The following is a 23,309-nucleotide window of genomic DNA, read 5'->3' on the forward strand; positions in this document are numbered from 1 at the left end:
TTCATTTGACACAAACGCACTGATAATTTTATCCAGGCGAGCTTTACTACCTCCAAGGTTGCCAATGCTCAGAGAAATTATTCATGCATAAATCCTCTTGATTTTAATTAAAATATACCGATAATAAAGTAAAATATAATTTTCGGTTCGAGTACTCTCAGTACTTTGATGAATTTCCTTATCGGCTGCAAGCTTCTACGGGCTTAGTGGCTGCTGTTAGTGGCTGCTAGCTTCAGACTGGTGTTTAACACTTTTTCTACGAATACAAACCGAAAGTTTCTACGTGTTTCTACTTAATATGTTATCTGTACATGGAATCTTGTACGGCAAGAAGGAGGAAAGATTGCATTAAAGGAAATCTTAGCAGCTGTTTGTTTATGTAAGTTTCAAGTTTACTTAATTATATTAGCTACCGAATTCAAAGGTTTGGTTTAATATACTGTATTATCAAGAAATGTCTTGTTATATGTGAGGTAGGCTACCATTCTGAATCTTCACATGGACAAAACGAGTATGGAGTATTCAAAATCAGATTTAGAATTACAAATAAAACTGCTCCAGGACACAGTCCAAAAGCGACAGAATAAGACCCTTACAATAGCTGTTATTGGTCAGTGTGGCTGTGGCAAATCGTCATTTATCAACACTGCCATGGCGGTGTTCAGTGGTGAATACCATGAACGTGCGCTTGTTGGGAACTTCGATGAGGAAGGGGAGCACGTGACCCGCCGACTGACCAGGTGAGATAGCTTTTTTAGCCATTCCTTTGATAGGAATATGCACATGTATAGATAAATTGATAAAACTAAACATGTTTTCTCCAAAGTACAATTAATTAGATTAAGACATGCTCAATGTATATATATAGACATGGGAAAGCTTAGACAAATACTTTAGGTGTAGCTGAGTGGCATTATACAACAAGAAGACAAGATGATATTTCGTGCAACTGCTACAACATATCACATGCCATAACTGATAAGGTTTTCGTAAAATACTTTCAAGATAATCTGGCTACAATAAAGCAAGTGTGCATTTGTAATTTAACCGTTGTATATTGCTTTTGTAAATTTGTATACTTTTCATCTTTTACATCAGAACCAAAAGGTTAATTTTAACCTTTGCATATAATATACAAGAAAATGGAACATTAAAGTATTTCCCCCCGAGTGTTCCAAAGGATGAAAATGATTAAAAGAATGGAGATTTGGTTTGGTGTTAAAAATCTTCTAAAACCAAGTAGCATGAAGTATCAAAGAGTTACTTTATATTTTATTCAAAAATTGTGGTTAAGAAATGGGCATCATAATTGGTTGGTAAAGATTGCGATTTGCACATTTTGCAGCAAATTGCAGTCGTTTGAAAATACCAAATTTTAATTTCGTATCACTGTAATACATTGTCTTTGGTCTTTAGACATACTTGTTTGTCCAACTCCGATCTCGATAAGAAAGCATTGGCGAAATGTTTATCCCTATTTTAGGTAAAAACCTCCAAAAAGTATATAGTCCTTCCTTTTTCATTTAAATGTGTTTTTCATCTATTCAAGTTATTGTTACTATCCTTGAGAGGCTCACAAAATATCAAAATTGAAATCAAAATGAGATAAACGGGATCATTATTTAATAAATAAATTTTTATCGAAATGGAAATGCATATAGTGTTGTGTTCTGTTTCTAGATTAACATTTTTATCATATTTGAATTTTTAAACAAAATGTTGAAAGCAGTGATTTTTATATTCCTGATTATAAAGAAAATATACTAAGCGAGTTTTATCTGCTACATGTACATGTATACTGTATCGTATTCACAAGAAACCGAGGAGGGTCATGGGACTCATCTTATTAAGTAGGAGTGGACGGGGCCTTGAAACGTCAAGACAGCGCTGATTGCTTCATTAAACCACTTAGCATGTGTTCTTGAAAAACATTTTTTGCGTATTCCATTTGACTTTTTTTTATCTATACTTTGTTCATCAGGAATATTTTTTAAGTTAGGATACCATTTCATTAGCCATAAACTTTTGATGTGTAAAGGGAAATACCAAATATGTTTAATTAAAAACTTAATATTTCCTATATTTTTGTACAGAGCCTTTTTTGAATGAGATAAGTAAAGTATAAATTTGGCTACGACCATACAGCTATCTATTAAAAAGAAAAAGAATGTTTACCATATATTAACCCTATTTTTCAATAACTAGAAATTAAAAACCATAATTATTGATAATGCTTTAATTAAGGATAATATTACAAATTGTATCATTGCTGTTCTTCAAAAAATTACTGTAAACGATTTCCATACATTTGTTTGTTTATTTGTGACCTTCCCACAGTCTCCCTAGTATAAATATATTTTTCCCGTGGGTACGAGTTGACTAGTGAAGTCGTACTCAAATATTTGGGTACGAGTTGGTTTGGGTGCGAGTCGGGTTGGGTACGACTTAACTTGATTCCGTCTCCTGTACCAGTTTTTACGTTTAACTTTGAAAATTCAAAGTTTGAACTATTTCTATATTAGATTTGAACCTCACCTTAGGATCAAAGTATTGGTTTAAATGGTACAGTTTTGACAATTTAACAGTTATGAATCTTATCTTTATTATGATTATTGCAAAGTTATATCGCACTGACGCATATCGTAACATTACAGCTCTTGACAATAGTTTCAATAAATATTCCTTTATCAAACTTTGAACCCCGATAACATTTAATCTTCCAGTGGTTCCTCTTCAGATGACAGATACGCCGTTACAACTAACACTCTATCAACAATGTTCAGATATTGTTTAAAAAAATCCACAAAAATCAACTATCTTTTAAAAGTAGTTCCACTATTTAGATTATGTTTTATGTTATGTGTAGTATTTCTGGCATGGTTATAGTTTTGAAAAGTTATGAAAAAAGATCATTAAATCAAAATTTAGATTAAAAAAAAAACATGTAAATGAACCTGTTTTATTTATTTATATCCAGCAGTAATAGCTACTTAAGAGATTTTTTAGGTCACCTGAGTCACTCAGGTGACCTATTGCAATTGGTCTTCGTCCGTCGTCGTGCGTTGTGCGTCGTGCGTTAACAATTTTACAATTTTTAACTTCTTCTTGAAAACTACCAGACCAATCGTTACCATTTTTGGTGTGAAGCATCTCTATGGTAAGAAGAATCTAAATTGTGAAATTTATGGCTCTACCACCCCTGGGGTGCCACGGGCGGGGCCAAATATGCAAAAAAAGCCAAATTTTCAAAAATCTTCTTCTTTACTTCCACACATGTGAGGAAAAAACTGAATGCATGGTTATGATGTCCATGAGGCCCTCTACCAAAATTGTGAAATTTATGACCCCTGGGTCAGGGGTTCTGGCTCTAGGGTGGGGCCAATATGGCCATATAGTAAAAATGTATTAAATCTTAGAAAATCTTCTTCTCTACTACCATATATATTTGTTAAAAACTAAATGCATGATTATGATGTCCATGAAGCCCTCTTCCTAAATTGTGAAATTCATGACCCCTGGGTCAGGGGTTCAGGCTCTAGGGTGGGGTCAATATGGCCAAATAGTAAAAATGTATTAAATCTTAGAAAATCTTCTTCTCTACTATCATATATATTTGTTAAAGACTAAATGCATGATAATGATGTCCATGAAGCCCTCTTCCTAAATTGTGAAATTCATGACCCCTGGGTCAGGTGTTCAGGCTCTAGGGTGGGGTCAATATGGCCAAATAGTAAAAATGTATTAAATCTTAGAAAATCTTCTTCTCTACTATCATATATATTTGTTAAAGACTAAATGCATGATAATGATGTCCATGAAGCCCTCTTCCTAAATTGTGAAATTCATGACCCCTGGGTCAGGGGTTCAGGCTCTAGGGTGGGGTCAATATGGCCAAATAGTAAAAATGTATTAAATCTTAGAAAATCTTCTTCTCTACTATCATATATATTTGTTAAAAACTAAATGCATGATAATGATGTCCATGAAGCCCTCTTCCTAAATTGTGAAATTCATGACCCCTGGGTCAGCGGTTCAGGCTCTAGGGTGGGGCCGATATGGCCAAATAGTAAAAATGTATTAAATCTTAGAAAATCTTCTTCTCTACTCCCATATATATTTGTTAAAAACTAAATGCATGGTTATGATGTCCATGAAGCCCTCTAACTAAATTGTGAAATTCATGACCCCTGGGTCAGGGGTTCAGGCTCTAGGGTGGGGCCGATATTGCCAAATAGTAAAAATGTTTCAAATCTTAGAAAATCTTCTTCTCTACTCCCATATATATTTGTTAAAAACTAAATGCATGGTTATGATGTCCATGAAGCCCTCTACCTTAATGATGAAATTCATGACCCCTCGGTCAGGGGTTCAGGCTCTAGGGTGAGGCCGATATGGCCAAATAGTAAAAATGTATTAACACAGGGCGAAAAACCATCTTTAAGCAAGTCCTTAAAGGTGGCTTAAAGGTGACTTAAAGGAGCTTAAAGGCTATACAACCTTTAAGCCACCTTTAAGCCACCTTTAAGCATCTTTAAGTGGCATTTACGCTCTCTTTACACTGCCTTTACACTGTCTTTAAGTGGCCTTTAAGTCAATATTGATCAAGCTGAACAATAAAAACATATATTAAATGCAAAAGCTCTTTTATAGAGATGGGAGGGGGTCATCCGAGTGATAATATAATTTCCAAGGAAGGGGGGGGGGGGTGTTCCAGGCGGTTTTAATCGTCGCTCCATTAAACACAGATCGCTATCATCAGCACCGCTCTGATGGACACAGATTGCCGTTATAAAATTCTTCATAATTTTTGGGGGGTTTCAAAATTATTGTAGGTATGAGCGCAGTCTCTGTATCTTGATATGTGCATAAAACTAATTAAAGTATGTTTGTTTCCTATTATAAATTAATCGGTGAAAAAAATTCTCTCTCTCTCTCTCTCTCTCTCTCTCTCTCTCTCTCTCTCTCTCTCTCTCAGTTCATCCGGTTATTAAACAAAATAAGGATAATGAACCAAAAATGCATGATTTAATTTGTAAATCGGTTTAAGGTTTATATATTTTTTTTTCAATTTTCATTATTTCTAACTCTAGATCTGCTAGATACATGTTAAAGATGAAAAGACTCTCAACTGCCTTTGTTATATCGGGCAGGATATTACTGCTTTGTTTGTCTAGACATAGTTTTGTTCGTTTGTGTATATCTAATTAGAGTCTATTGTTTGTCCAACTTAAGAAAACCCCTGGAACTAACACAGAATATACAAGATATACACAGCAGTTGTGTCGTGTGCCCAGGTGCATGTTTGTGTATATCTAATTAAAGTCTATTGTTTGTCCAACTTAAGAAAACCCCTGGAACTAACACAGAATATACAAGATATACACAACAGGTTTGTCGTGTGCCCAGGTGCACGTCAGGGTTTCTAAAGGCGTTGAATCTTAGTATGTACGAGTATACGATAAGTCTAGTGAATAAAAGTTAATTTACATTTGTAATTCATTTTCAAAGTATTATTTCCTAGCTCTGGGTTTCAAAGATGTTACGTCTACAAATTAACGATACATGTATGTAAGAGTAAAATCTTGAGGCTAATTAATTAATGTACCGGTGATCATAAATAGGGGTTGATTATTTAAATATATGTATAAGGGTAAATATGTCAAATATACCCGGCCTGGCACATCATACAATTGTATGTACAAGTCATTTGCAATTGCCACATGCAGTAAATACGTCACCGGTAATTGGTAATTTTGTTTGTTATAGAATTGATAGTTTAAAAATCATGTACATGTACATACAATTACATGTAAATATTTAAACATATTGGAACGGCGCCGCGATCATGAAAACCGGGAAATTGAACAAATACCCTAATAGTATCAATGCATTTAATAAAAGAAATGATTTCATTTTCTTTCTTACATTTTTATAGCTATAAATTAGATGAACGTATATCTACTCGGTTTAAATTTATTAACTAAGAAAGCCTACTATAGTGAACCTAACGGTTTCCATTTAGGTATAATATATTTTTGTTCACTGAAGACCAAGTTCCGTATTTCATTCTAAATACATGCATGCATGTAATTTATAAATTAGATATAATTGATTGTTACAAACTGAATGGTTTGTCAAAATCTTTTCAAGTAAACACATTCAATACAGTGATTCAATATCCACTGATATATAGGATATAAAAACGCTCATCTATATGTAAGTTGCCGTGGCGCAGAGGATGTGTGGTGATGCTAGTAAACTAAGGGTCCCGGGTTCAATTCTCGCCGTGGCCGTTTTTTTTGGTGTTTTTTTTTTCATCTTTCTTTCTAGAACAAAAACCGTTTTAATACCTTTTCTTTCATAAAGTTAATACATTTTGTTGGAAATTAAGCACAATATTGAATTAATTTTTTTTTAATGGCTTAAAGGTGGCTTAAAGGTAGCTTAAAGGTGGCTTAAAGGTGGCTTAAAGAAGTTTGGACATTAAGGACCTATAAGTTGTCCTTAAAGGTGGCTTAAAGGTGGCTTAAAGATAGTCTTTAAGCTGCCTTTAAGCCATCTTTACGCTTTCTTTAAGCCACCTTTCAGCAATACTTATAGCTTTAAGTAGGCTTAAAGGTGGCTTAAAGATAGTCTTTAAGCTACCTTTAAACACCTTTAAGCTATCTTTAAGGAGGACTTAAAGATGGTCTTTCATCCTGTGTAAATCTTAGAAAATCTTCTTCTCTACTCCAATATATATTTGTTAAAAACTAAAAGCATGATTATGATGTCCATGAGGCTCTCTACTAAAATTGTGAAATGCATGACCCTTTTGTTAGGTGTTCATGCTCTAGGGTGGGGCCAATATGGCCATATAGTAAAAATGATTTAAATCTTAAAAAATCTTCTTCTCTACTCCCACACATGTGGGCAAAAAACTGAATACATGGTTATGATATCCACAATCTCCTTTACCTAAATTGTGAAATTCATGGCCCCAGGGTCAGGGGTACAGGACATGAGGGGGCAATATGGCAATAAAGTGTTAATGCATATAATGTTTAAAAATCTTCTTCTCTATTCTCACACATCTGTATAAAAAAAAGCCGACTAATAATTATGTTTACCAGGAAGTCCTCTACTGAAATTTTAATTTTCATGTCCCCTGGGGTATGGGTTTTGACTCTAGGGCAGGGCCAAAATGGATGTATAGATGTTAATGCATATAACGTTAAAAAATTATCTTTTTACTCCCACACACCTGAAAGGAAAACTGAATTCATTATTTTGTAGACCAGATCTTTTAGTTTTTCACCAACATTATAGGTTTCACAGTTCTTTTTGAATTAAATGTGGTTGTCATTACAAATTTATAATTTTTCTACTCCAGTATGAAACCTAATTAATTAGATGCATATATGAGACTCCATGACAAGTTTGTGTATTGGATATATGCTACTCAGGTGACCGTTAAGGCCAATTGGCCTCTTGTTTTAATGGGTATGTATACGGCCAGATACCTGACTCCATACCTGAAACTCAAGGCCGACGTGTAGCGTTCCTTTTGTGGTCTTAGGATTTCGTGCATCTATTTCTTATTATGTATGCATATTCTGTTTGTAAATAATGCTTTACCAATATAGTTAATGTTTTCATTCTCCTGGCGTGAAAAAACCCCGTTAAATTTGATAATTTCATCGCGACTGAGTAACACGACGAGGCAAAATGTACGTCCACACAGGTGAGACCTCTACAGCAAAATACTTAGAACTGTTTAGAGGTCTGTGTCTTATTGACTGACGTCATGACGTCAGGCATATCTAAGGTTTAAAAGTTGCATTCTCCGAAACAGCGCACACAATGGGAGCAAGCAATATCATGATATTTCACAAAAACAATCAACCGATGCTTGTTTAAGGTGTCAGCATTTACATTCACAATTGATGAAAATGTTATATGGGATGTAATAACAACAGCGAGCAAGAGTTTTCAAGTAAAAGGGACGTTCACCAGGCAGTGCACGTGTGTAATGCTGATTTAAAAATAGATCAGCATTCCACAGTTTTTGAACTGTGGAAAAGGGGGAAGGGGTCATTGCAACAAGTTGTAACATACATATGTATTGTCTATTACCAGATTACGGTACAATGAAAGTAATAATTGGTGTTGGATTATCATTGTTACAAGAGAGTCATCAGTTTGGATTAAAACAAATATATATTTATACAGCTGGAATGTTTATTGGAGGAATTAAATCGCCAAAGCGAGATGTGACCCGATTTTCGTTCAGTTGGGCGATTTCATTAATCTTGCAAAGGGGTCATAACTCGCGAGTCCTACTAAATGTACTAGTACATTACTACATTTAACAATTACTAATCAAGTGTGTTTGTTACTTCGATAGATTTCTTCCAAAACATCCGATCCAAAGTATGATATAAATGTATATGTAGCTGTTACAAAACAAATGTCAAAAAATTCATCTGACCCCCTCCCCATGGATCTCTGCCATTCAAACAATTGGATCAAGATCTCAGCCGTTGCATGAATGGTAAAGCAGGAGATCGCCCCATAATGTTTATGTGCGCCGTTTAGCTGATTAGTGGACGAGACCGTTGGGATCTTGCGAATACCCCAGAGCACACCGTGTGTTTACATCACAGGCACTTACCATCGGGGATTGGGGTGAAAGGGGGCTGCTACCCCCTCCCCACTTTTTTTGCAGGTGGCATTTTTCTTAACTTTATATAATAAATTGAAATATCATGAATTTGCCCCCCCCCCTCCACTTTTGTAGGAGCATGTAATAAATGAAACTGCAAATATGGAATTCAAATTGAATTGAAGTTACAGCTAGGGTTTTTTTCTTCATGAATTTGAGAATTCACCCTTTTTTAATAGCTTGTCAAGATGATTTTGATGAAGCTGTCTTACACACATTAAAAAACAATACGTGTTTGGTTTGTATACCCTTTTATATTTCATATGGTTTAACAATTTTTAGAATGCCTTTCAGCTGATTTTGCATCTTGCATAACGAATACAATTTTTCAAAAAAATTACTATTTATTCTCCAGCTTTCAAGCTTACATGCACTTATATGGTATGTGTACATTCCTAAAAAAAATTGAATTAATAAAATAATTGAATTTCAAGTGATATATATGTACATGTTCCAGATCGAAGAAAAGACTGACATTTCGTCTTAAATTTGCACGTTCCGTTTATAAATTTATGATCAGCAGCGAAAATTAAAATTCATTTCTGATAAGATAGCCTAATTGATACATGCATGCTTCAATTGAATAATTTTGTTTAGTCAGGCAAGCTTTTTGGAAAGCTATTACTTGTAGGGGGCTGTAGGGGCAACAGTGGTGAAAAAGAAATATGGCGGACAGTGCCTCTTTACGAGCGGTGTTCAGCTTTAAATTAAACATTTAAAAATCTAAAAAAAAATATATGAAAGAAGGCCAATGCTGTTCACGGTACAACCATTTATTGAGTAAAGGATTGAAGCTTGCCCATTTAATTTGTAGCTTTGTCTCTAAATATGGTACACTATTCTTAAAATGGGTCTCAGACATATCCCCAGACTACTTTTACACCGACCAGTCTCAGAAACTATCAAATGGTACGAGATTAATACTAGTAGATTCATTCTTATTACGAGTGTGGGGTAGTGAAATTCCGCCGAGGGGACAAGATTCACAGTCTAGGACTCAGCATAGCCTCGTCATAGACTAATTTTAATTTTTCGCTGCTGATCATAAATTCTAGTGCATGTACATGTTTATCTCTTGAAATTGAATTAGTTCATTAAATGTCCAACCATAGAAAAGGATATTCAAGCACGTATTGTTTTTGAAAGTGTGTGTGGGGCAGCTTCATCCAAATCATCTTGAAGGGCGAATTCTCAAAATCATGAAAAAAATCTTAATCTTAAAAAATAACTCCAATTCAATAAAATTCCTTATTTTCGCTTTCATTTATTACATGCTTTGACAAAAGTGGAGGGGGGCAAATCCATGATATTTACATTTCCATTGCTGCAAATAAAAGGGGGAAGCAGCCCCCCTCCCCACTCCCGTTGTTACGTGCATGCGATGTGTACACACGGGTGCGGCATGGAATATTCTTCTGAGATCCCAATTGGGACTCGTCCACTAATCGGCGCGCAAAAACTGTAAATGAGACATTTTGGCGCGAAGTCCTGCTTTACCATTCACACAACGGGTGAGATCTCGATCCGATAATTTAAATGAACTCATCCATTGGCATTGAATCATGGGGAGGGGGTCAAATGAATTTTTTGACGTTTATTTTGTAACGACTACCAGAGACATAAATAACATTATGTCTCTCCAATTACATATATTATACTTTGGATCGAATGTTTTGGAGGAAATCTAGTGAATTAACACACACACTTGACTAGCAATTGTTTAATGTATTATTAATGTACATTTAGTAAGACACACGAGTTTTGTACGCTTTTCAAGACGAATGAAATCTCCCAATTGATCGAAAATCGGGACACATCCCACCTCGGCGATTTAGTTCCTCCAGTAAACATTCAAGCTATATGAAAATATATTTGTTTTAATCCAAACTGATGATTCTTTGGTAATGATGACAATCCAAAACCAATTAAATACTTACAATGTACCGCAACGGACAATTTGTAACAACTTGTTGCGATGACCCCCCCCCCTTTAATATGGCTAGTCTATTTTTAAACCAGGATTACACACGTGCATGGCGAACAGCCCTTTTACTTGAAAACTCTTGCTCACTGATTTTATTACATCCCATTTAACATTCTTATCAATTGTAAATGTAAATGCTGACACATTAAACATGCATCGGTTAATCTTTTTTGTAAAAAATCTTGAAATTGCTTGCTCCCATTGTGTGCGCTGTTTCGGAGAAGGCAACTTTTAAACCAAAGATATGCCTGGCGTAATGACATCAGGCAATTCAGCGTTGATACAGTGGTGATGGCTGGCGTCCGAGCCATACATTCGACAATTTTACTGTGAAAATATAAGAAATTTGAGTTTTCCAGGTGTTTTGGGGGAATGCTGCAAAGTTTTGTGCATATTTTGAGGATGTTTTTAAATATAGGTTGTTCGTTTTGCATTAAAGTCTTTTTTACTCTTTTTGTCCTCATACATACGACAATTTCTTGAATGAAAATTTGACGAATTGTAGTCAAATTGATCATCATTTATCATTTCGTTACAGCTTCACATGGCTATTTACATTTTACAGCGGCGTAGTAATACACAGTGTAAGACAGAAAATCTCTCAGTGCTGTCTTACACTGGACAAACCGATCTCACACCGGTGATAATGCAAAAAATAGTTTTTGTTTCTCTGAAGGACTTTGAAGTTATATCTATTTCTATTTTTTTTAAAATATTTTTTAAAAGTAATGTACTCTAATTTATACATATAGAACTGAAAACAACAAACGTGAGGCTGGTATAGAGACATCTGTCACATTGCACACAAATTGTTTAGTGACATATATTTTTTCAAAGAAAATAAAACGTCAATGTGCCCCCATAGACACAGGAATTCTAAGTATAAACTAGATTTTTTTTCTAGGTAGTAGATTTGATTTATATTTTTTCCAAAAAAAAGACAGCATAGAGGTTTGGTTGGGCCATAATGAGGGGAGGTCAAATTTTAAAAGTTAAGTCAGTTAGGTATTGTTGGTCAGGTGACCTATGCGGTTTCTGGTTTAAAATCAGTATTTAGAGTTTTATATCTTTGACATTGGATACTTTAATTTAGGGCAATTTTTTAAACTGTCATTTTCATTCACATCAATTTGAAAATTTACAGATATTCAAAAGAGAAATACTTAGAAGATAAGGATTCATTGGATCACTGTTATCCCACAATTCTAGACATGACTGGATTTCAGGACACAGATGACGAAGCTGTCAGGGAAACGTTGGAGATGATATTTGAGGGTCGTATTAGAGAAGGAACTAAACTGAATAGCAGAGGTCGAAAGTATAAGAAAAAAAAATACATAATTTAGTGATTAATCATATTGAGGATTGATGAATATGTAATTCCTTCCAAAATATTTCTTAAATTTAAAAAAAAAATATCCTGTGACAATAAAAAAAAACCCTATACCAGTAATGAATGAAAGGTAAGATTTTTTAAAAGACAATATCCATATTTTTTTATATTAATGTTAATGTACTATTTTGGTAGCATCAAAGTCTTTAAGGTCGATCCAGCCTTTTAAAAAATAAAAAGGGTTTTTTTCTCTAAGAAAATTAAATAATAAGCAATAAACAATAAAAAAAATTGTTTCTAACTGGTACACCCTTTCCCCCTCAAGTATTTGGGATTTATTTGTGGCTTCCCTCTTCGTTTTTTTAAAGAAATAGTTAGTTTGTACTGATTCCTTCAACCTATACTTGTTTAATACTTTAAACTAAAAATACGTCATTTAATTGGTCGATGTGTGCCAGAACAAGAATTAAAAAAATAATTAAAAAAGACCGAATCACAAAAGCCAATGCTTGCATGTAATTCAAAACAATTTTTCATATTAATCATTGTAACGCCTACGGAAGCCCCTCTCCGGTATTTATTTCCCGAATTCCTTTCTTTCATTAATGTACATTTTTTTTTCAATTTGAAATTTTGAAAAAAATTCCATTTTTTTTTTCATTTTAGAAATGTTCTTGGTATTGTGAAACCCCTTTTCCCCGACACTAAAGTTGATAGAATTATCTTTATTGCATCAGCAAAATTTGAAAAATTTGCTGAAGAACTGATGAAATCTGTCAAATTCCTAGCCCTGGAGGGAAGCAGAGGTAATACATCATTAAAGAAGTAACGTAGTTCTTATATGCTTCTTAAGATTTTGTCGTAATGTATTATAAGCCTACAACGCACTATATTATATAAAATTTACCAAAATAGAAAAAAATTACATTGTTTGAAAGATGCAGTTTGTACCATTAGTTTCATTTTCATTATAAAAGTGAAATATACGAGTATTTTATAACACAGTTTTAGTATTTTTTAATGAGTGATGATGTTTACGTCTATATAAACAACACTGCAACTACCTTCTGTTTTTCAACTGTTGATTAAAAGTAAGTAGCGACTGTTGATTAATTCATTTATTTTTACAGATATTCCCATATTTGGTGTTTTAACCCATGCCGATGAAATAGATGTCAGCGATCCAAAATTTTGTAGATTCGAAAAAAAGTTCAAGGATTGCCTTGGATTATCGTCAATGCGCTACTTATGTTGTACCAATTACTGCAGTAATTTCCCCGTGGACAATGAACGGATCCCTGACGTAGAAGTTCCTGTGATGAGATTTCTTAGACAGGTGAGTTTATTTGCAAAAACAATAATGTAACAGTATTCTGTTTACATGGATATTAAGCACAACCAAAAACAATGTGAAAATCAAATTAAAGAAGTGTGTATATTTTATGTGTATTTAGTAAGCCTGCAAACTGACTAATTAGGTTAGGATGAAACTTCAATTGCGCTTGTGTAAATTGAAATTCTGGGAAGAAGCTAGACAGTTCATGGAAGAGAAATACGTATAAGTAATGTAAGAGGTCAGTTTTTAGGCCAAACTGCGCATCGACTGTCCATGGCTATCGTCCGCAGTCGTTGACCCGAGTCCGCATATATATATATATATATATATATATATATATATATATATATATATATATATATATATATATATATATATATATACATCTTCCCGACTTTGTAAGCAAGATTAGTAGGTGTGCAGTCATACACTGTATGTACACTGCTACACGCTTGTCTCCTCACCTACAATCTTAAAACATAAAGGTGCAAACTAAATGTACACATATACATCGTGATGTTCTGGAAACTGTATATCTAGTATTTCAATAGATAGTGTATTCATTTTTATTCTAAAATTAATATTCCGCTGGCTGACTACCTGAACGTTTTCAAAAGCTAACCTTGTATTAATATATACCATCAAATTAGTTTCTTACCCCATCATGCATATGGCCAAATTATTAGGTGATTGTCATACCCGCAGAAAATCCGTCTGCCACTATTTTTTAAATAAAGGACCAAAACTTTTTTAAAGGAGAGATAGTAAAAGGTCTAATAAAAATTGTGTTTGTTTTCGAAAATGTTATTTATTTTTTCTCAAGTACCAATAATTAGTAATGTTATCATTTTCTTAACACACACACACACACACACACACACACACACACACACACACACACACACACACACACACACACACACACACACACACACATATATATATATATATGTATATATATATATATATATATATATATATATATATATATATATATATATATATATATATATATATATACAAAACCTTTATTATTACTAACGCTTTAGAAAAAGATTTCAAAAACTTTAACATTAAAAATTTTATTTTTATTAAAGAATTGCACATTATAGTTTCATTTTAAAAGAAACGTTCATTAATAGGTTATTGATCCTGCTCGAGAAGTTTATGAAGAGGAAAGAAGCATGCAACGTATATACAGACGAATGAATATGCAGTTTAAAACCATAGCAGTCTGCCTTTTACAGAGTCTTTTGGTTTTTTTGTATTTGCTCTTCATAATGCAACCTCCTGTCGAAGTTTTTGAAATATGCAGGGCGAGAACGGAGCATGATTTGCACACATCAAATCTGGATCACCTTTGTAGTTTGAATGCCGATTGGAAAATCATGGCCACACCATCTTGTTTTTATTTATTTTTGTATTTGGCACTTGTGTACTATGGTGTTGGTCCGTTACTCAATTTTATTTTAAGTACAGATCAAAATTTAAAGGCATTATTCAATCAAAGAATTTTATCATTTATAAAACAAAAATTGATGGAAATTTATGCTAATCAATAGAGGAAACCTAATCTATCAGGGTTTATTTAGGTTTGTCAACAACGAGTATTCGAGTACTGTCCCGATAGTCATCAGCTAAAATCATCTTAGTCGTTTACTTGTTATAAAGTGAACAAGATTTGAATATTTTACTTTTCCTTAACGGAGCACGTTTTGGAGGTTTTTGCAGGTTTGGAAAGATTGGTGGATAATTCTTTTCCTTGGAAAATTCTAAAGGTTTTTGGAATTGCAACCTAAGTAGTTTTTATTTATTGGTGATTTGTTATTTTTGTGAAATGCCATTTTGCTACTGATGTGATAAGGTTTCCCTATAAAATAATAAGGTTTTGTATATGTCTGGTTTTTTGTTACAACACAGTTGTAGTGCGTGATCTTGATTTGATTTGAACATATTTTATTATGCAAATGTATATTTACATAAATGGATTAGGCAGCAGGCAATGCCTATGTAAGCCTTCTCCATTAGGTGTAAGGTAATACATATAAAGTACAAGATATAAATGACAAGAGACGGCTTTAAAGTGTCTGTGATTTCAGACCTTTCGCACATAAAAGCGTGTAACATGTACATGGATGGTATGAAAATAAAGAAAAAATACAGACGCTTATTTACACAAGAGACCAAGCCCAAAATATATGAATGAGTGCATGATCTTAAGCTACTTGCAATGCGCAATGTATCTGTTATAGTTTGATAATTCAGAGCAATTCATTGAGTTTAAGGAAAAAATTGAATATATAAAACCTTCAAAATTGATTATGAATTGAAATAATCATACTACTTTGTGAATAAGTGAAACTATTTAATAAGAAACATTAAGAGACTTTTAATATTTTTTTCTTAGAAGTGTTTGTTGTTTTAGTTACAATGTCAAAACAATTGTATGAATATAGGATTTTTGCAAAGTACATGCAGAATATATTTTCATTGTTTCTTTTCCATTATTTATGTTTTAATGAAAGTAATAATACATGTACATTTTGTTATTTTATATTGTGTACCTAAAAAGTGCTTCCTTAGATTAAAGTGACAAAATACGATTTCAGCTCTAATTTTTCCATTTTTGGGAGTTGATTTTAATCAACTATCCTATGCATTTACTCTGGCAAAACGGAAGAGAAACAGTGTTTGAACCCAAGCACAACCATTCTACTGAAGTAGAATAGAATTTATGATTATTTGTTTGTTGAAAAATTGTTCGGATGCAATTTTGTAGAAATATATAGATTACTGATACATAATACATCGTTGAGTTTGATGGCGTTAATTCTATCCTTAAATATATAGGGTTTTCCGTTTATAGCTTGGAATTCTTGTCGGAAAAGCCAAAGAATTCATATTCCTAAAAAATGGACATGATTATTCAAACATATCTAATAAAACTACTTGCCATGCAAAATTTCATATCGTTAATTTTGAAATAAATAATAATTAATAAAATCACCCTCAACTCTCTTCAGTACTTCAGTTCTTTAATTTTTGTCTAAAATGATTTATTGTAAGTAATTTTAATGATTGGTCTTATATCGAGTAATAAGCAAGTATACAGATTTTTAAAATAATTTGTTCAGGTCTTGTTATTTGTTCAAATTTGTATTGTATTAGTACAAATTAAGAGTTGCAATCTTCTGTTGATAATATTATATATGACCTCATTAATTTAACCAATTTATATTGATTGACAATTGTCATTTTGTCCAAAAAAATGTAATTTCTTTTCTTTACTTTTTTGTAATTATAATTATTAATTATTATATAATTATTAAATAATAATTATGAGATTCGAGCTTTGTTAATATGTCTATATCTTGCTTGAACCTGAATTTCTTACATTTAAATTTGAGTAACTTATTAAAAATGTACAAGGTAACAATATTTTGAATTTTAAAAAAATATAAAATTTTAATCAAAGGTCAAGATCTACTAAATGAAATACATAAATGTTATTGAAATTTAGGATATAAATTCTTTCAATGATGCTTCATAACAATAAGCTTTGTTTGAAAGAGTGTGCCGCAGCACAATAAAACACATATTTTTCATTGTCAATTAATATTAATATGAAGGAAGTAAGTAACAAATCGACAAGTCTTGTCCATTTCTGAATAATGAAATATGTCTAAAATGTCTAAAGTCTCTCCAAAAACGGCATTTAACAACCTCATGACGTTAAAATGATGTCAGATTGAATGTAGGTATTGGGATTACTTTTCCTATGATTTAATATAAGAATGTCAAGACAAAATTTCATTTTCTACATAATTCCTTTTCAGCCGTAAAGTATGGGGAAAAGACTTATCCCCTTGAATCATATATTAGTTCTTGACTTTGATTTGTTTAACTTATTAAGTATGAAATTTCTTCATAATTTTTCAGCCTCCCATTCGAAAAAAGATACACTATAACTTGGAGATGATTGGAAACAGGTATCTAAACAAACTGAGGTCATTACTTAGAGCATTCCTTATAATTAATACATTAATTATAATTGATGGTACGTATCCCCATACCATATAAATATAATACTCAAACAAATGCCAACTTTAATTTTATTTCTTCACTACAAAAAAGAACTTGTGTTTCACCTAAATCACATGTCTGTTTTAGATTGTTATATCACTTTTCGTCTGTTTGCCAATATGATTGTTAAATTTATTGATTTTAAAGAATGCATATGCCCACATGTATATATTGATATCAAATGACACATGCGTGCTTTATGTCTTTATCTTTTTCTTTGGATTTATATTTATTTAAAAAAACAATTTTTCCAAAAATGCTGTCATTTTTTCCAAAAAAGTGATGCAAGTTCTTTTTTCGGCTCATAGGTAATTTTTATTTACTGAATAAATGCATGCTATACACGCTTTAAAAAAAGTAAATGAACGTTCACGCAAACGTTGAAAATCACAGTTTAAGCATCGACAAAGTAGGATGAGTAACATTAAGATACTAGCTTAAGCATCTGCAAATGTCCAGACATAAATAAACCTTGCCTTAAAATAACATGTGTTCCCGTCTTTGATAAAATTTTGATATGAATGCATGTGTTTTTATGAAAATCATGGAAAATCAAATATGCAGCGATAATCTATTTTATTTTCCAAACAGATCGAAGAGTATTAAATGTGCATCGAACAACTCTACAGACGATATAAAAAATGGAGAAAATTATCTACATTATAAAAATTCACTAGTTCAAAAAATAAAACTAAAATTTGAAAATTATAGATCCTTCAATAAACAATCAGAAAGATTTATGCATCCGTGCTAAGGCATACTGATTAGATAATAGTTCTGACGAGTTCTAGCGAGAACATCGGACTTAAGAACCTTACATGAAAAACGGCACTTCGAGATCATATTAAAAGGATGATTGGTTCCTTCTTTCTTTCTTTTTTAAATTTTATTGGTTTGTTTAAGTAATGGACTCCTCAAAAGCTTAACTAACAAGAGTTAAAATTGAAAAATTAGCTACCCGGCAAACGGCAAAATTTGCAATGACTCTCTTCAAATGCAGCTAATTTTTTCTGTGAGTAGAAAAAATAGCAATTTCAATCCTTTCAAGTATTAATCGTAAGCTTCCAAATCAGATTATATTTAGTCATCATGTGACCGGTTTAGCCTATTGATCAAGTACCTATTTAGTCTACGCCTCTCGTTTGTAAGCGTGTTGTCTGCGATATCTATCGAAATTGGAATAATTTACAAGGAACTTACTTCTATTTATTTTTCTTCTCATGAACGTAGATAATATTTGGGTTTAATGTTTTCCTTAAAATGCCATGCACATATTTATTGATTTTCTTTTACCAGTTCATTAAGTTTCCTGTTAACGTTGATAATTGCACCATTTGCTGAACGTCTAGCTAAGGACAAATGCACAGTGTCCGAGTCAAATGGAAGAAGGGTTATTTATATGAACAATCAATATCTGTGTGATAGTGTCACAGAGGCTGTTAATAAACTAGCAGAACTAATTACCAACATACCAAGCGAGATATATCATACCCATGCTGAAAAAGAAAAGGAGGAGGCGAGAAATTGGATTCTTGAGATTCATGAGATAGCAGATGAACAGTTTGAAAAACAAGCTAAACTAGTTACAGACCTACCAAGCAAGATATATACTTATATTGAAAAAAATAAAGAGGATACAAATAATCGAATTATCAACGAAATCTCCAATTTATTTCATAAGTTTCAAGTAATCACAGATGAACATTTTGAGAAGCTTGGCACAAATCTAAAGGAAACATTACACAATACTCATCAACATTTTGAGAAGGAGACGAAGAAAATGAGATCTAAAGTCAACATAGAAATCGACAGCGTAAATTACCGACTACAGGATAACAGTAAGTTAATCAAACACAGAACACGTGCCCTTTTAGATATAAAATATGTTTGTGTCTGTAATAAACCATAAATAAATAAATAATTTCACTGCCTTTTTATTCTACACAGAGTTTTGGATGTGGTTGATTGTCATTGTGGTTATTGCACTCATTGTGGTTCTCCTGTACCTCTGCATCTTTGGAATGACGAAAAACAAGGTACTCATGAACACTCTTATTGTTCCTTAGAAAAAAAACTTTGTTTCATTCAAACTCATGCAAGGTCTGAATAGTTAATTAAGATTTCATTGTACCCCTAACTGATATCAAATTTTTATCTATAATATTGTTAAAAAGTATCGCTGAATATAGTAGAAAGTACAAAATAACTTTACAAGATAAACTTCCATTATTCGTTGTAGTAATTTTTTTGCGTCACCTACTTATATGAAAAGGTTTCAGTAGCTTGGTCTCAAATTATTTTTCTGGCAATAGCAACAGTTGTTGAAATCTGGGTCACAGGAGGATAAGATAGAGAAATCTGTCGTTATAGTCAGTTTTTCAACAGCCAACAAACAACTCCATAAAGCCATTGCTGACACTGTGTCCGGAAACTATGAATGTCATGAATTACTTCTTGGTGGAGTGAAAAAAGTATCTTCTATAGAACTAACTTCACAGGTTCTTATGTTTTAATTTTAACATTCAACTACATGGATCTCCGGTATTTTAAACGTTGATATTAACTAAAACTCATATCAACAATAAAAGGCTTACTTTCATTACAAAATTTTCATTAGGTCTGTCTGGTTTTTGTGGATAAGAATGAGAGGAACATCATACTGGAAACAGAAGTGGATATTTCCAAAACTAGGTCCGACTTTGTCGAAAATCTTGTAAAACAAGGTATGTGTGGTCAATTATTGATATAGAATTTCTATATACAATGTTAAGAATAGTAATATTCTTAAGTGAATCAGTTAAGATTTACCATCCATACACGCAAAACTTTTTCACTTTCCGAAGTTCTAAGGTCATATGAAACGATTTTTAACACTATGATCTTCTTTCATAAAGCTTAGTATAAATGAACATGTAGTAAGATTTTTCTGTCCTTTTGTTACTGAGAAATTACAGTGAAAACTCAGCACCCGTAAACAAATTGTTACCCGCTTATCGTTTTTGATTTTATGGATTTATGATGTCACACAGACCCACCTATGTAAAAAATGCATTAGCACAACTGTAATTTTACAGTAGTTTACCAATTTAATTTGAGCTATATTTGCATATATGAACGTGTCTTTATTTTCAGATAAGATCATCTGATTTCATAGTAATGATGACTTAGTTTTAATTGGTCGTTTATGAATAAAACTATAACCTATATCCCGTACTTTAGTGAAAATTTTACAAAAGCAAATGCTCAACCAATCATAATTATCCTAAAACTTTTAAAACAGAAACTTTTCTTCCTCAATACATATAATGACTGGGCTATATGATATATAGAAGAGAATTAAAGCCTTTTAATTCATTAAATTTATTTTGTCACATAAAATGTAAAAAGCAGGCCAATAAAAATGTTTGAGGCATTGTGTTATGTCTATAGTTTTTATCTAAAAGCGGCTGTGAAATGCCGCGATAATATTCTTAAATTTAATTTGAGAATTAGATCTATTAATAAATTCTAATTAATCTGGCCTATAAATTTAAGACAAATGGATATGTAGCAACATCTTTAGAAAAGACTGTGTGTGTACGTGTTTTAACGTTTTATAGAATTAGATCGCGGAAGTATGGCATACGGATTTATAAAAGTACCGGTAAAATGAATGACGAAAATCACTTATTCTCGGGTCTCTAATATAAACTGAATATGTACATGCGTCAAAGGAAAAAATATAAACGCATACGTTGAGTTTTGTTTATTTACATAGTTTTTATACAAAATAGTATTAATTTTTGGGAGTTGATTTTAATCAACTCTCCTATGCAGTCACTCTGGCAAACCGAAAGTGAAACAGTGTTTGGACCTAAGCACAAATCACCACCGCTGACAAGACTTAGTTCTTGAAAATAATAGAAAAATTCGATGTAATGTATGCTAAAGCATTGTTTTTCAAGGAAACTTATCTACCAACACTTTGAAAATAGTCAGATTTTATATAATACGAAAAAGTTAGATATTTTTGTAGTCTCGTGTATTTCTACGCCAGAGTTTAATATAGTCTCGTTCAACCAAACGCTCGGCTGTCTCCGTAAATCTCCAACAAGCAGAGAGGCTCTCTTGCTTGTCGGAGATTAACACAGCCGAACGTCTGGTTGATCGAGACTAGAGTTCGATAACAATAGTGCTTGGATCTAAACAATTTTTGGAATTTTTTCTGTTCGATTACTAATACATAGTTTGAAATCCATCTTTAAATATTATACAACATGATTTATATGGAGTTTCTCGAAATTCTTGTAAGAAAAGTCTAAGAATCCATATTATAAAAAAGTGCGTAATTCAAATACAGACTAGAAACTAATTGCCATGCAAGATAATAAATGATAATCGATTAAATCAACTCCCGTCAGTACTTCAGTATTTTGATCTTTAAATATACTGCAAAATGACATGGATATTTGTATTCGCTACAGAGCTTTATACGGCGATTAGGTCTTACTGACGTCATAAGTAAGGGAGGTAAGCCGCGTGGGTCGATGTTCCTTTTCCCGATTGAATACTTTTGATCGACTATGACCCTAATACATTGCATAAAATATTCAAAAAAAAAAGCCAGTCTTATTAAATGGGCACTTATGAACTCATTCCCGTATAAAACTCAATATGGTCGTAACATTGTTTCAGATAACCTTTGATACTTTTTTTTATACTTTTAGGTAGAACACATGTAGTAGTAATTTACTGTCAACACGAGGACTCTCATGGTTTGACTACGCTGTATAACAGAAACCTTGGAAACATCAAAAAACATAAAGTCCTCAGACAACTACAGAAACAGAATCGTGTTCTCAGCATTAATAAGGAGTTCTCTTCTTATCAGTCTGGCTATCTTAAAGTTTTCCTAAACGAATCATTGACTGAATAATTTGCTCTTGAATATATTTACTTTTAAATCAAGACATTTTGCCAATAAACTATTAAATGTCTGCGCCAGAGTAACTGCTTACAACTTTGCTATTTCAACACTTGTGATGGTATGTCAGTAAACTACAACTGAATTCTACCTAAGCCTATCCGCTAGCCAAGGGTTTACTATCCACTCCGCTCCTAAAGCATCTTCATCCACCGATTTGTAGGAAACCTTATGCATTAATGTGTGAACAGTCTGCGTCTGTGTGAATAAATGGTGTATGTAAAAAAAAAACCCCGAAAATTGCATTGGGGACGGTGTTCTCACAGTATTTTTTTGAAATTTTTATTTGGGACAGTAATAAAAGTTAAATGGAGATTAAACCTAAAGAACAAAATTTAGAAAAAAGATACGACGCACTATACACCAACTACCTAATCTGCAATGAAATAAAGTTTGTAAAAAAAATTCCAGTCAGCTGCAACTTAAAGGATTTTGTGTATACACATGAAGCATTGTCGCATATTATTGTATAAAGTTGCAATTATTTCCGCGCTTGCGTAGGATATCATCTAAGTTATTCTAAATTTCTATATTCTTTTTGTTCTTTAGGTAAAATTTCACTATCACTTTTATCACTGTTCCAAATAAGAATTTCAGATAAAAGGCTGTTTTGAAAAAAAAATTGGGGAGCCCCCTCCTCTCCTTAAATTCAACTTCCCCGCTTTATGCATACATCATTTATTAATATAGACGTAGAACACAATATGTTCAGTTTAATGTATAAGGTTGTCTTTCATTTTAAAAAAGATGTATAAGATAAACATACGCGAGAATAAGCATATCTATTTGCATAATTTAAAACCAAAATTTTCAGATATAATGCACCCGTTCTGGAAAGGTTTTTTTCATCAAGACTAAAATTGAATAAAACTTATCCATTTTTAAAAGTTTTTATTTTTTTGAAAT

At 32.5% G+C, this 23,309-nt stretch overlaps 1 protein-coding gene across 2 annotated transcripts; it reads left to right on the forward strand.

Moving 5' to 3' along the window:
- Window positions 1–236: 236 nt before the first annotated feature.
- On the forward strand, window positions 237–22,416 carry LOC128175660 (uncharacterized). 2 transcript variants are annotated; one of them, XM_052841460.1, is made up of 7 exons: window positions 244–379; window positions 17,297–17,346; window positions 18,737–19,278; window positions 19,388–19,476; window positions 19,753–19,938; window positions 20,058–20,163; window positions 22,147–22,416. In XM_052841460.1, the coding sequence occupies exons 2-7, from the start codon at window positions 17,333–17,335 to the stop codon at window positions 22,353–22,355; spliced, it is 1,146 nt and encodes a 381-aa protein (XP_052697420.1). In that variant the 5' UTR covers window positions 244–379; window positions 17,297–17,332; the 3' UTR covers window positions 22,356–22,416. The 2 variants fall into 2 exon arrangements, with proteins under 2 accessions (XP_052697419.1, XP_052697420.1); XM_052841459.1 differs by lacking the exons at window positions 17,297–17,346; window positions 18,737–19,278; window positions 19,388–19,476; ... (1 more) ...; window positions 20,058–20,163; window positions 22,147–22,416 and adding exons at window positions 478–740; window positions 11,833–12,006; window positions 12,688–12,827; window positions 13,152–13,357; window positions 14,500–16,038 and having other exon boundaries at window positions 237–379.
- Window positions 22,417–23,309: the final 893 nt, after the last annotated feature.

The sequence above is a fragment of the Crassostrea angulata genome, chromosome 3, assembly GCF_025612915.1.
Source record: "Crassostrea angulata isolate pt1a10 chromosome 3, ASM2561291v2, whole genome shotgun sequence".
NCBI lineage: Eukaryota > Metazoa > Mollusca > Bivalvia > Ostreida > Ostreidae > Magallana > Magallana angulata.

Excerpts from the sequence above, each read along its gene's own strand:
- LOC128175660 (XM_052841459.1), top strand. The coding sequence starts at position 499 with ATGGACAAAACGAGTATGGAGTATTCAAAATCAGATTTAGAATTACAA. Across the intron at positions 12,007-12,687 it reads CTGAATAGCAGAGGTCGAAA|AAATGTTCTTGGTATTGTGA; the intron begins GTATAAGAAAAA and ends TTTTCATTTTAG. Across the intron at positions 13,358-14,499 it reads TGATGAGATTTCTTAGACAG|GTTATTGATCCTGCTCGAGA; the intron begins GTGAGTTTATTT and ends GTTCATTAATAG.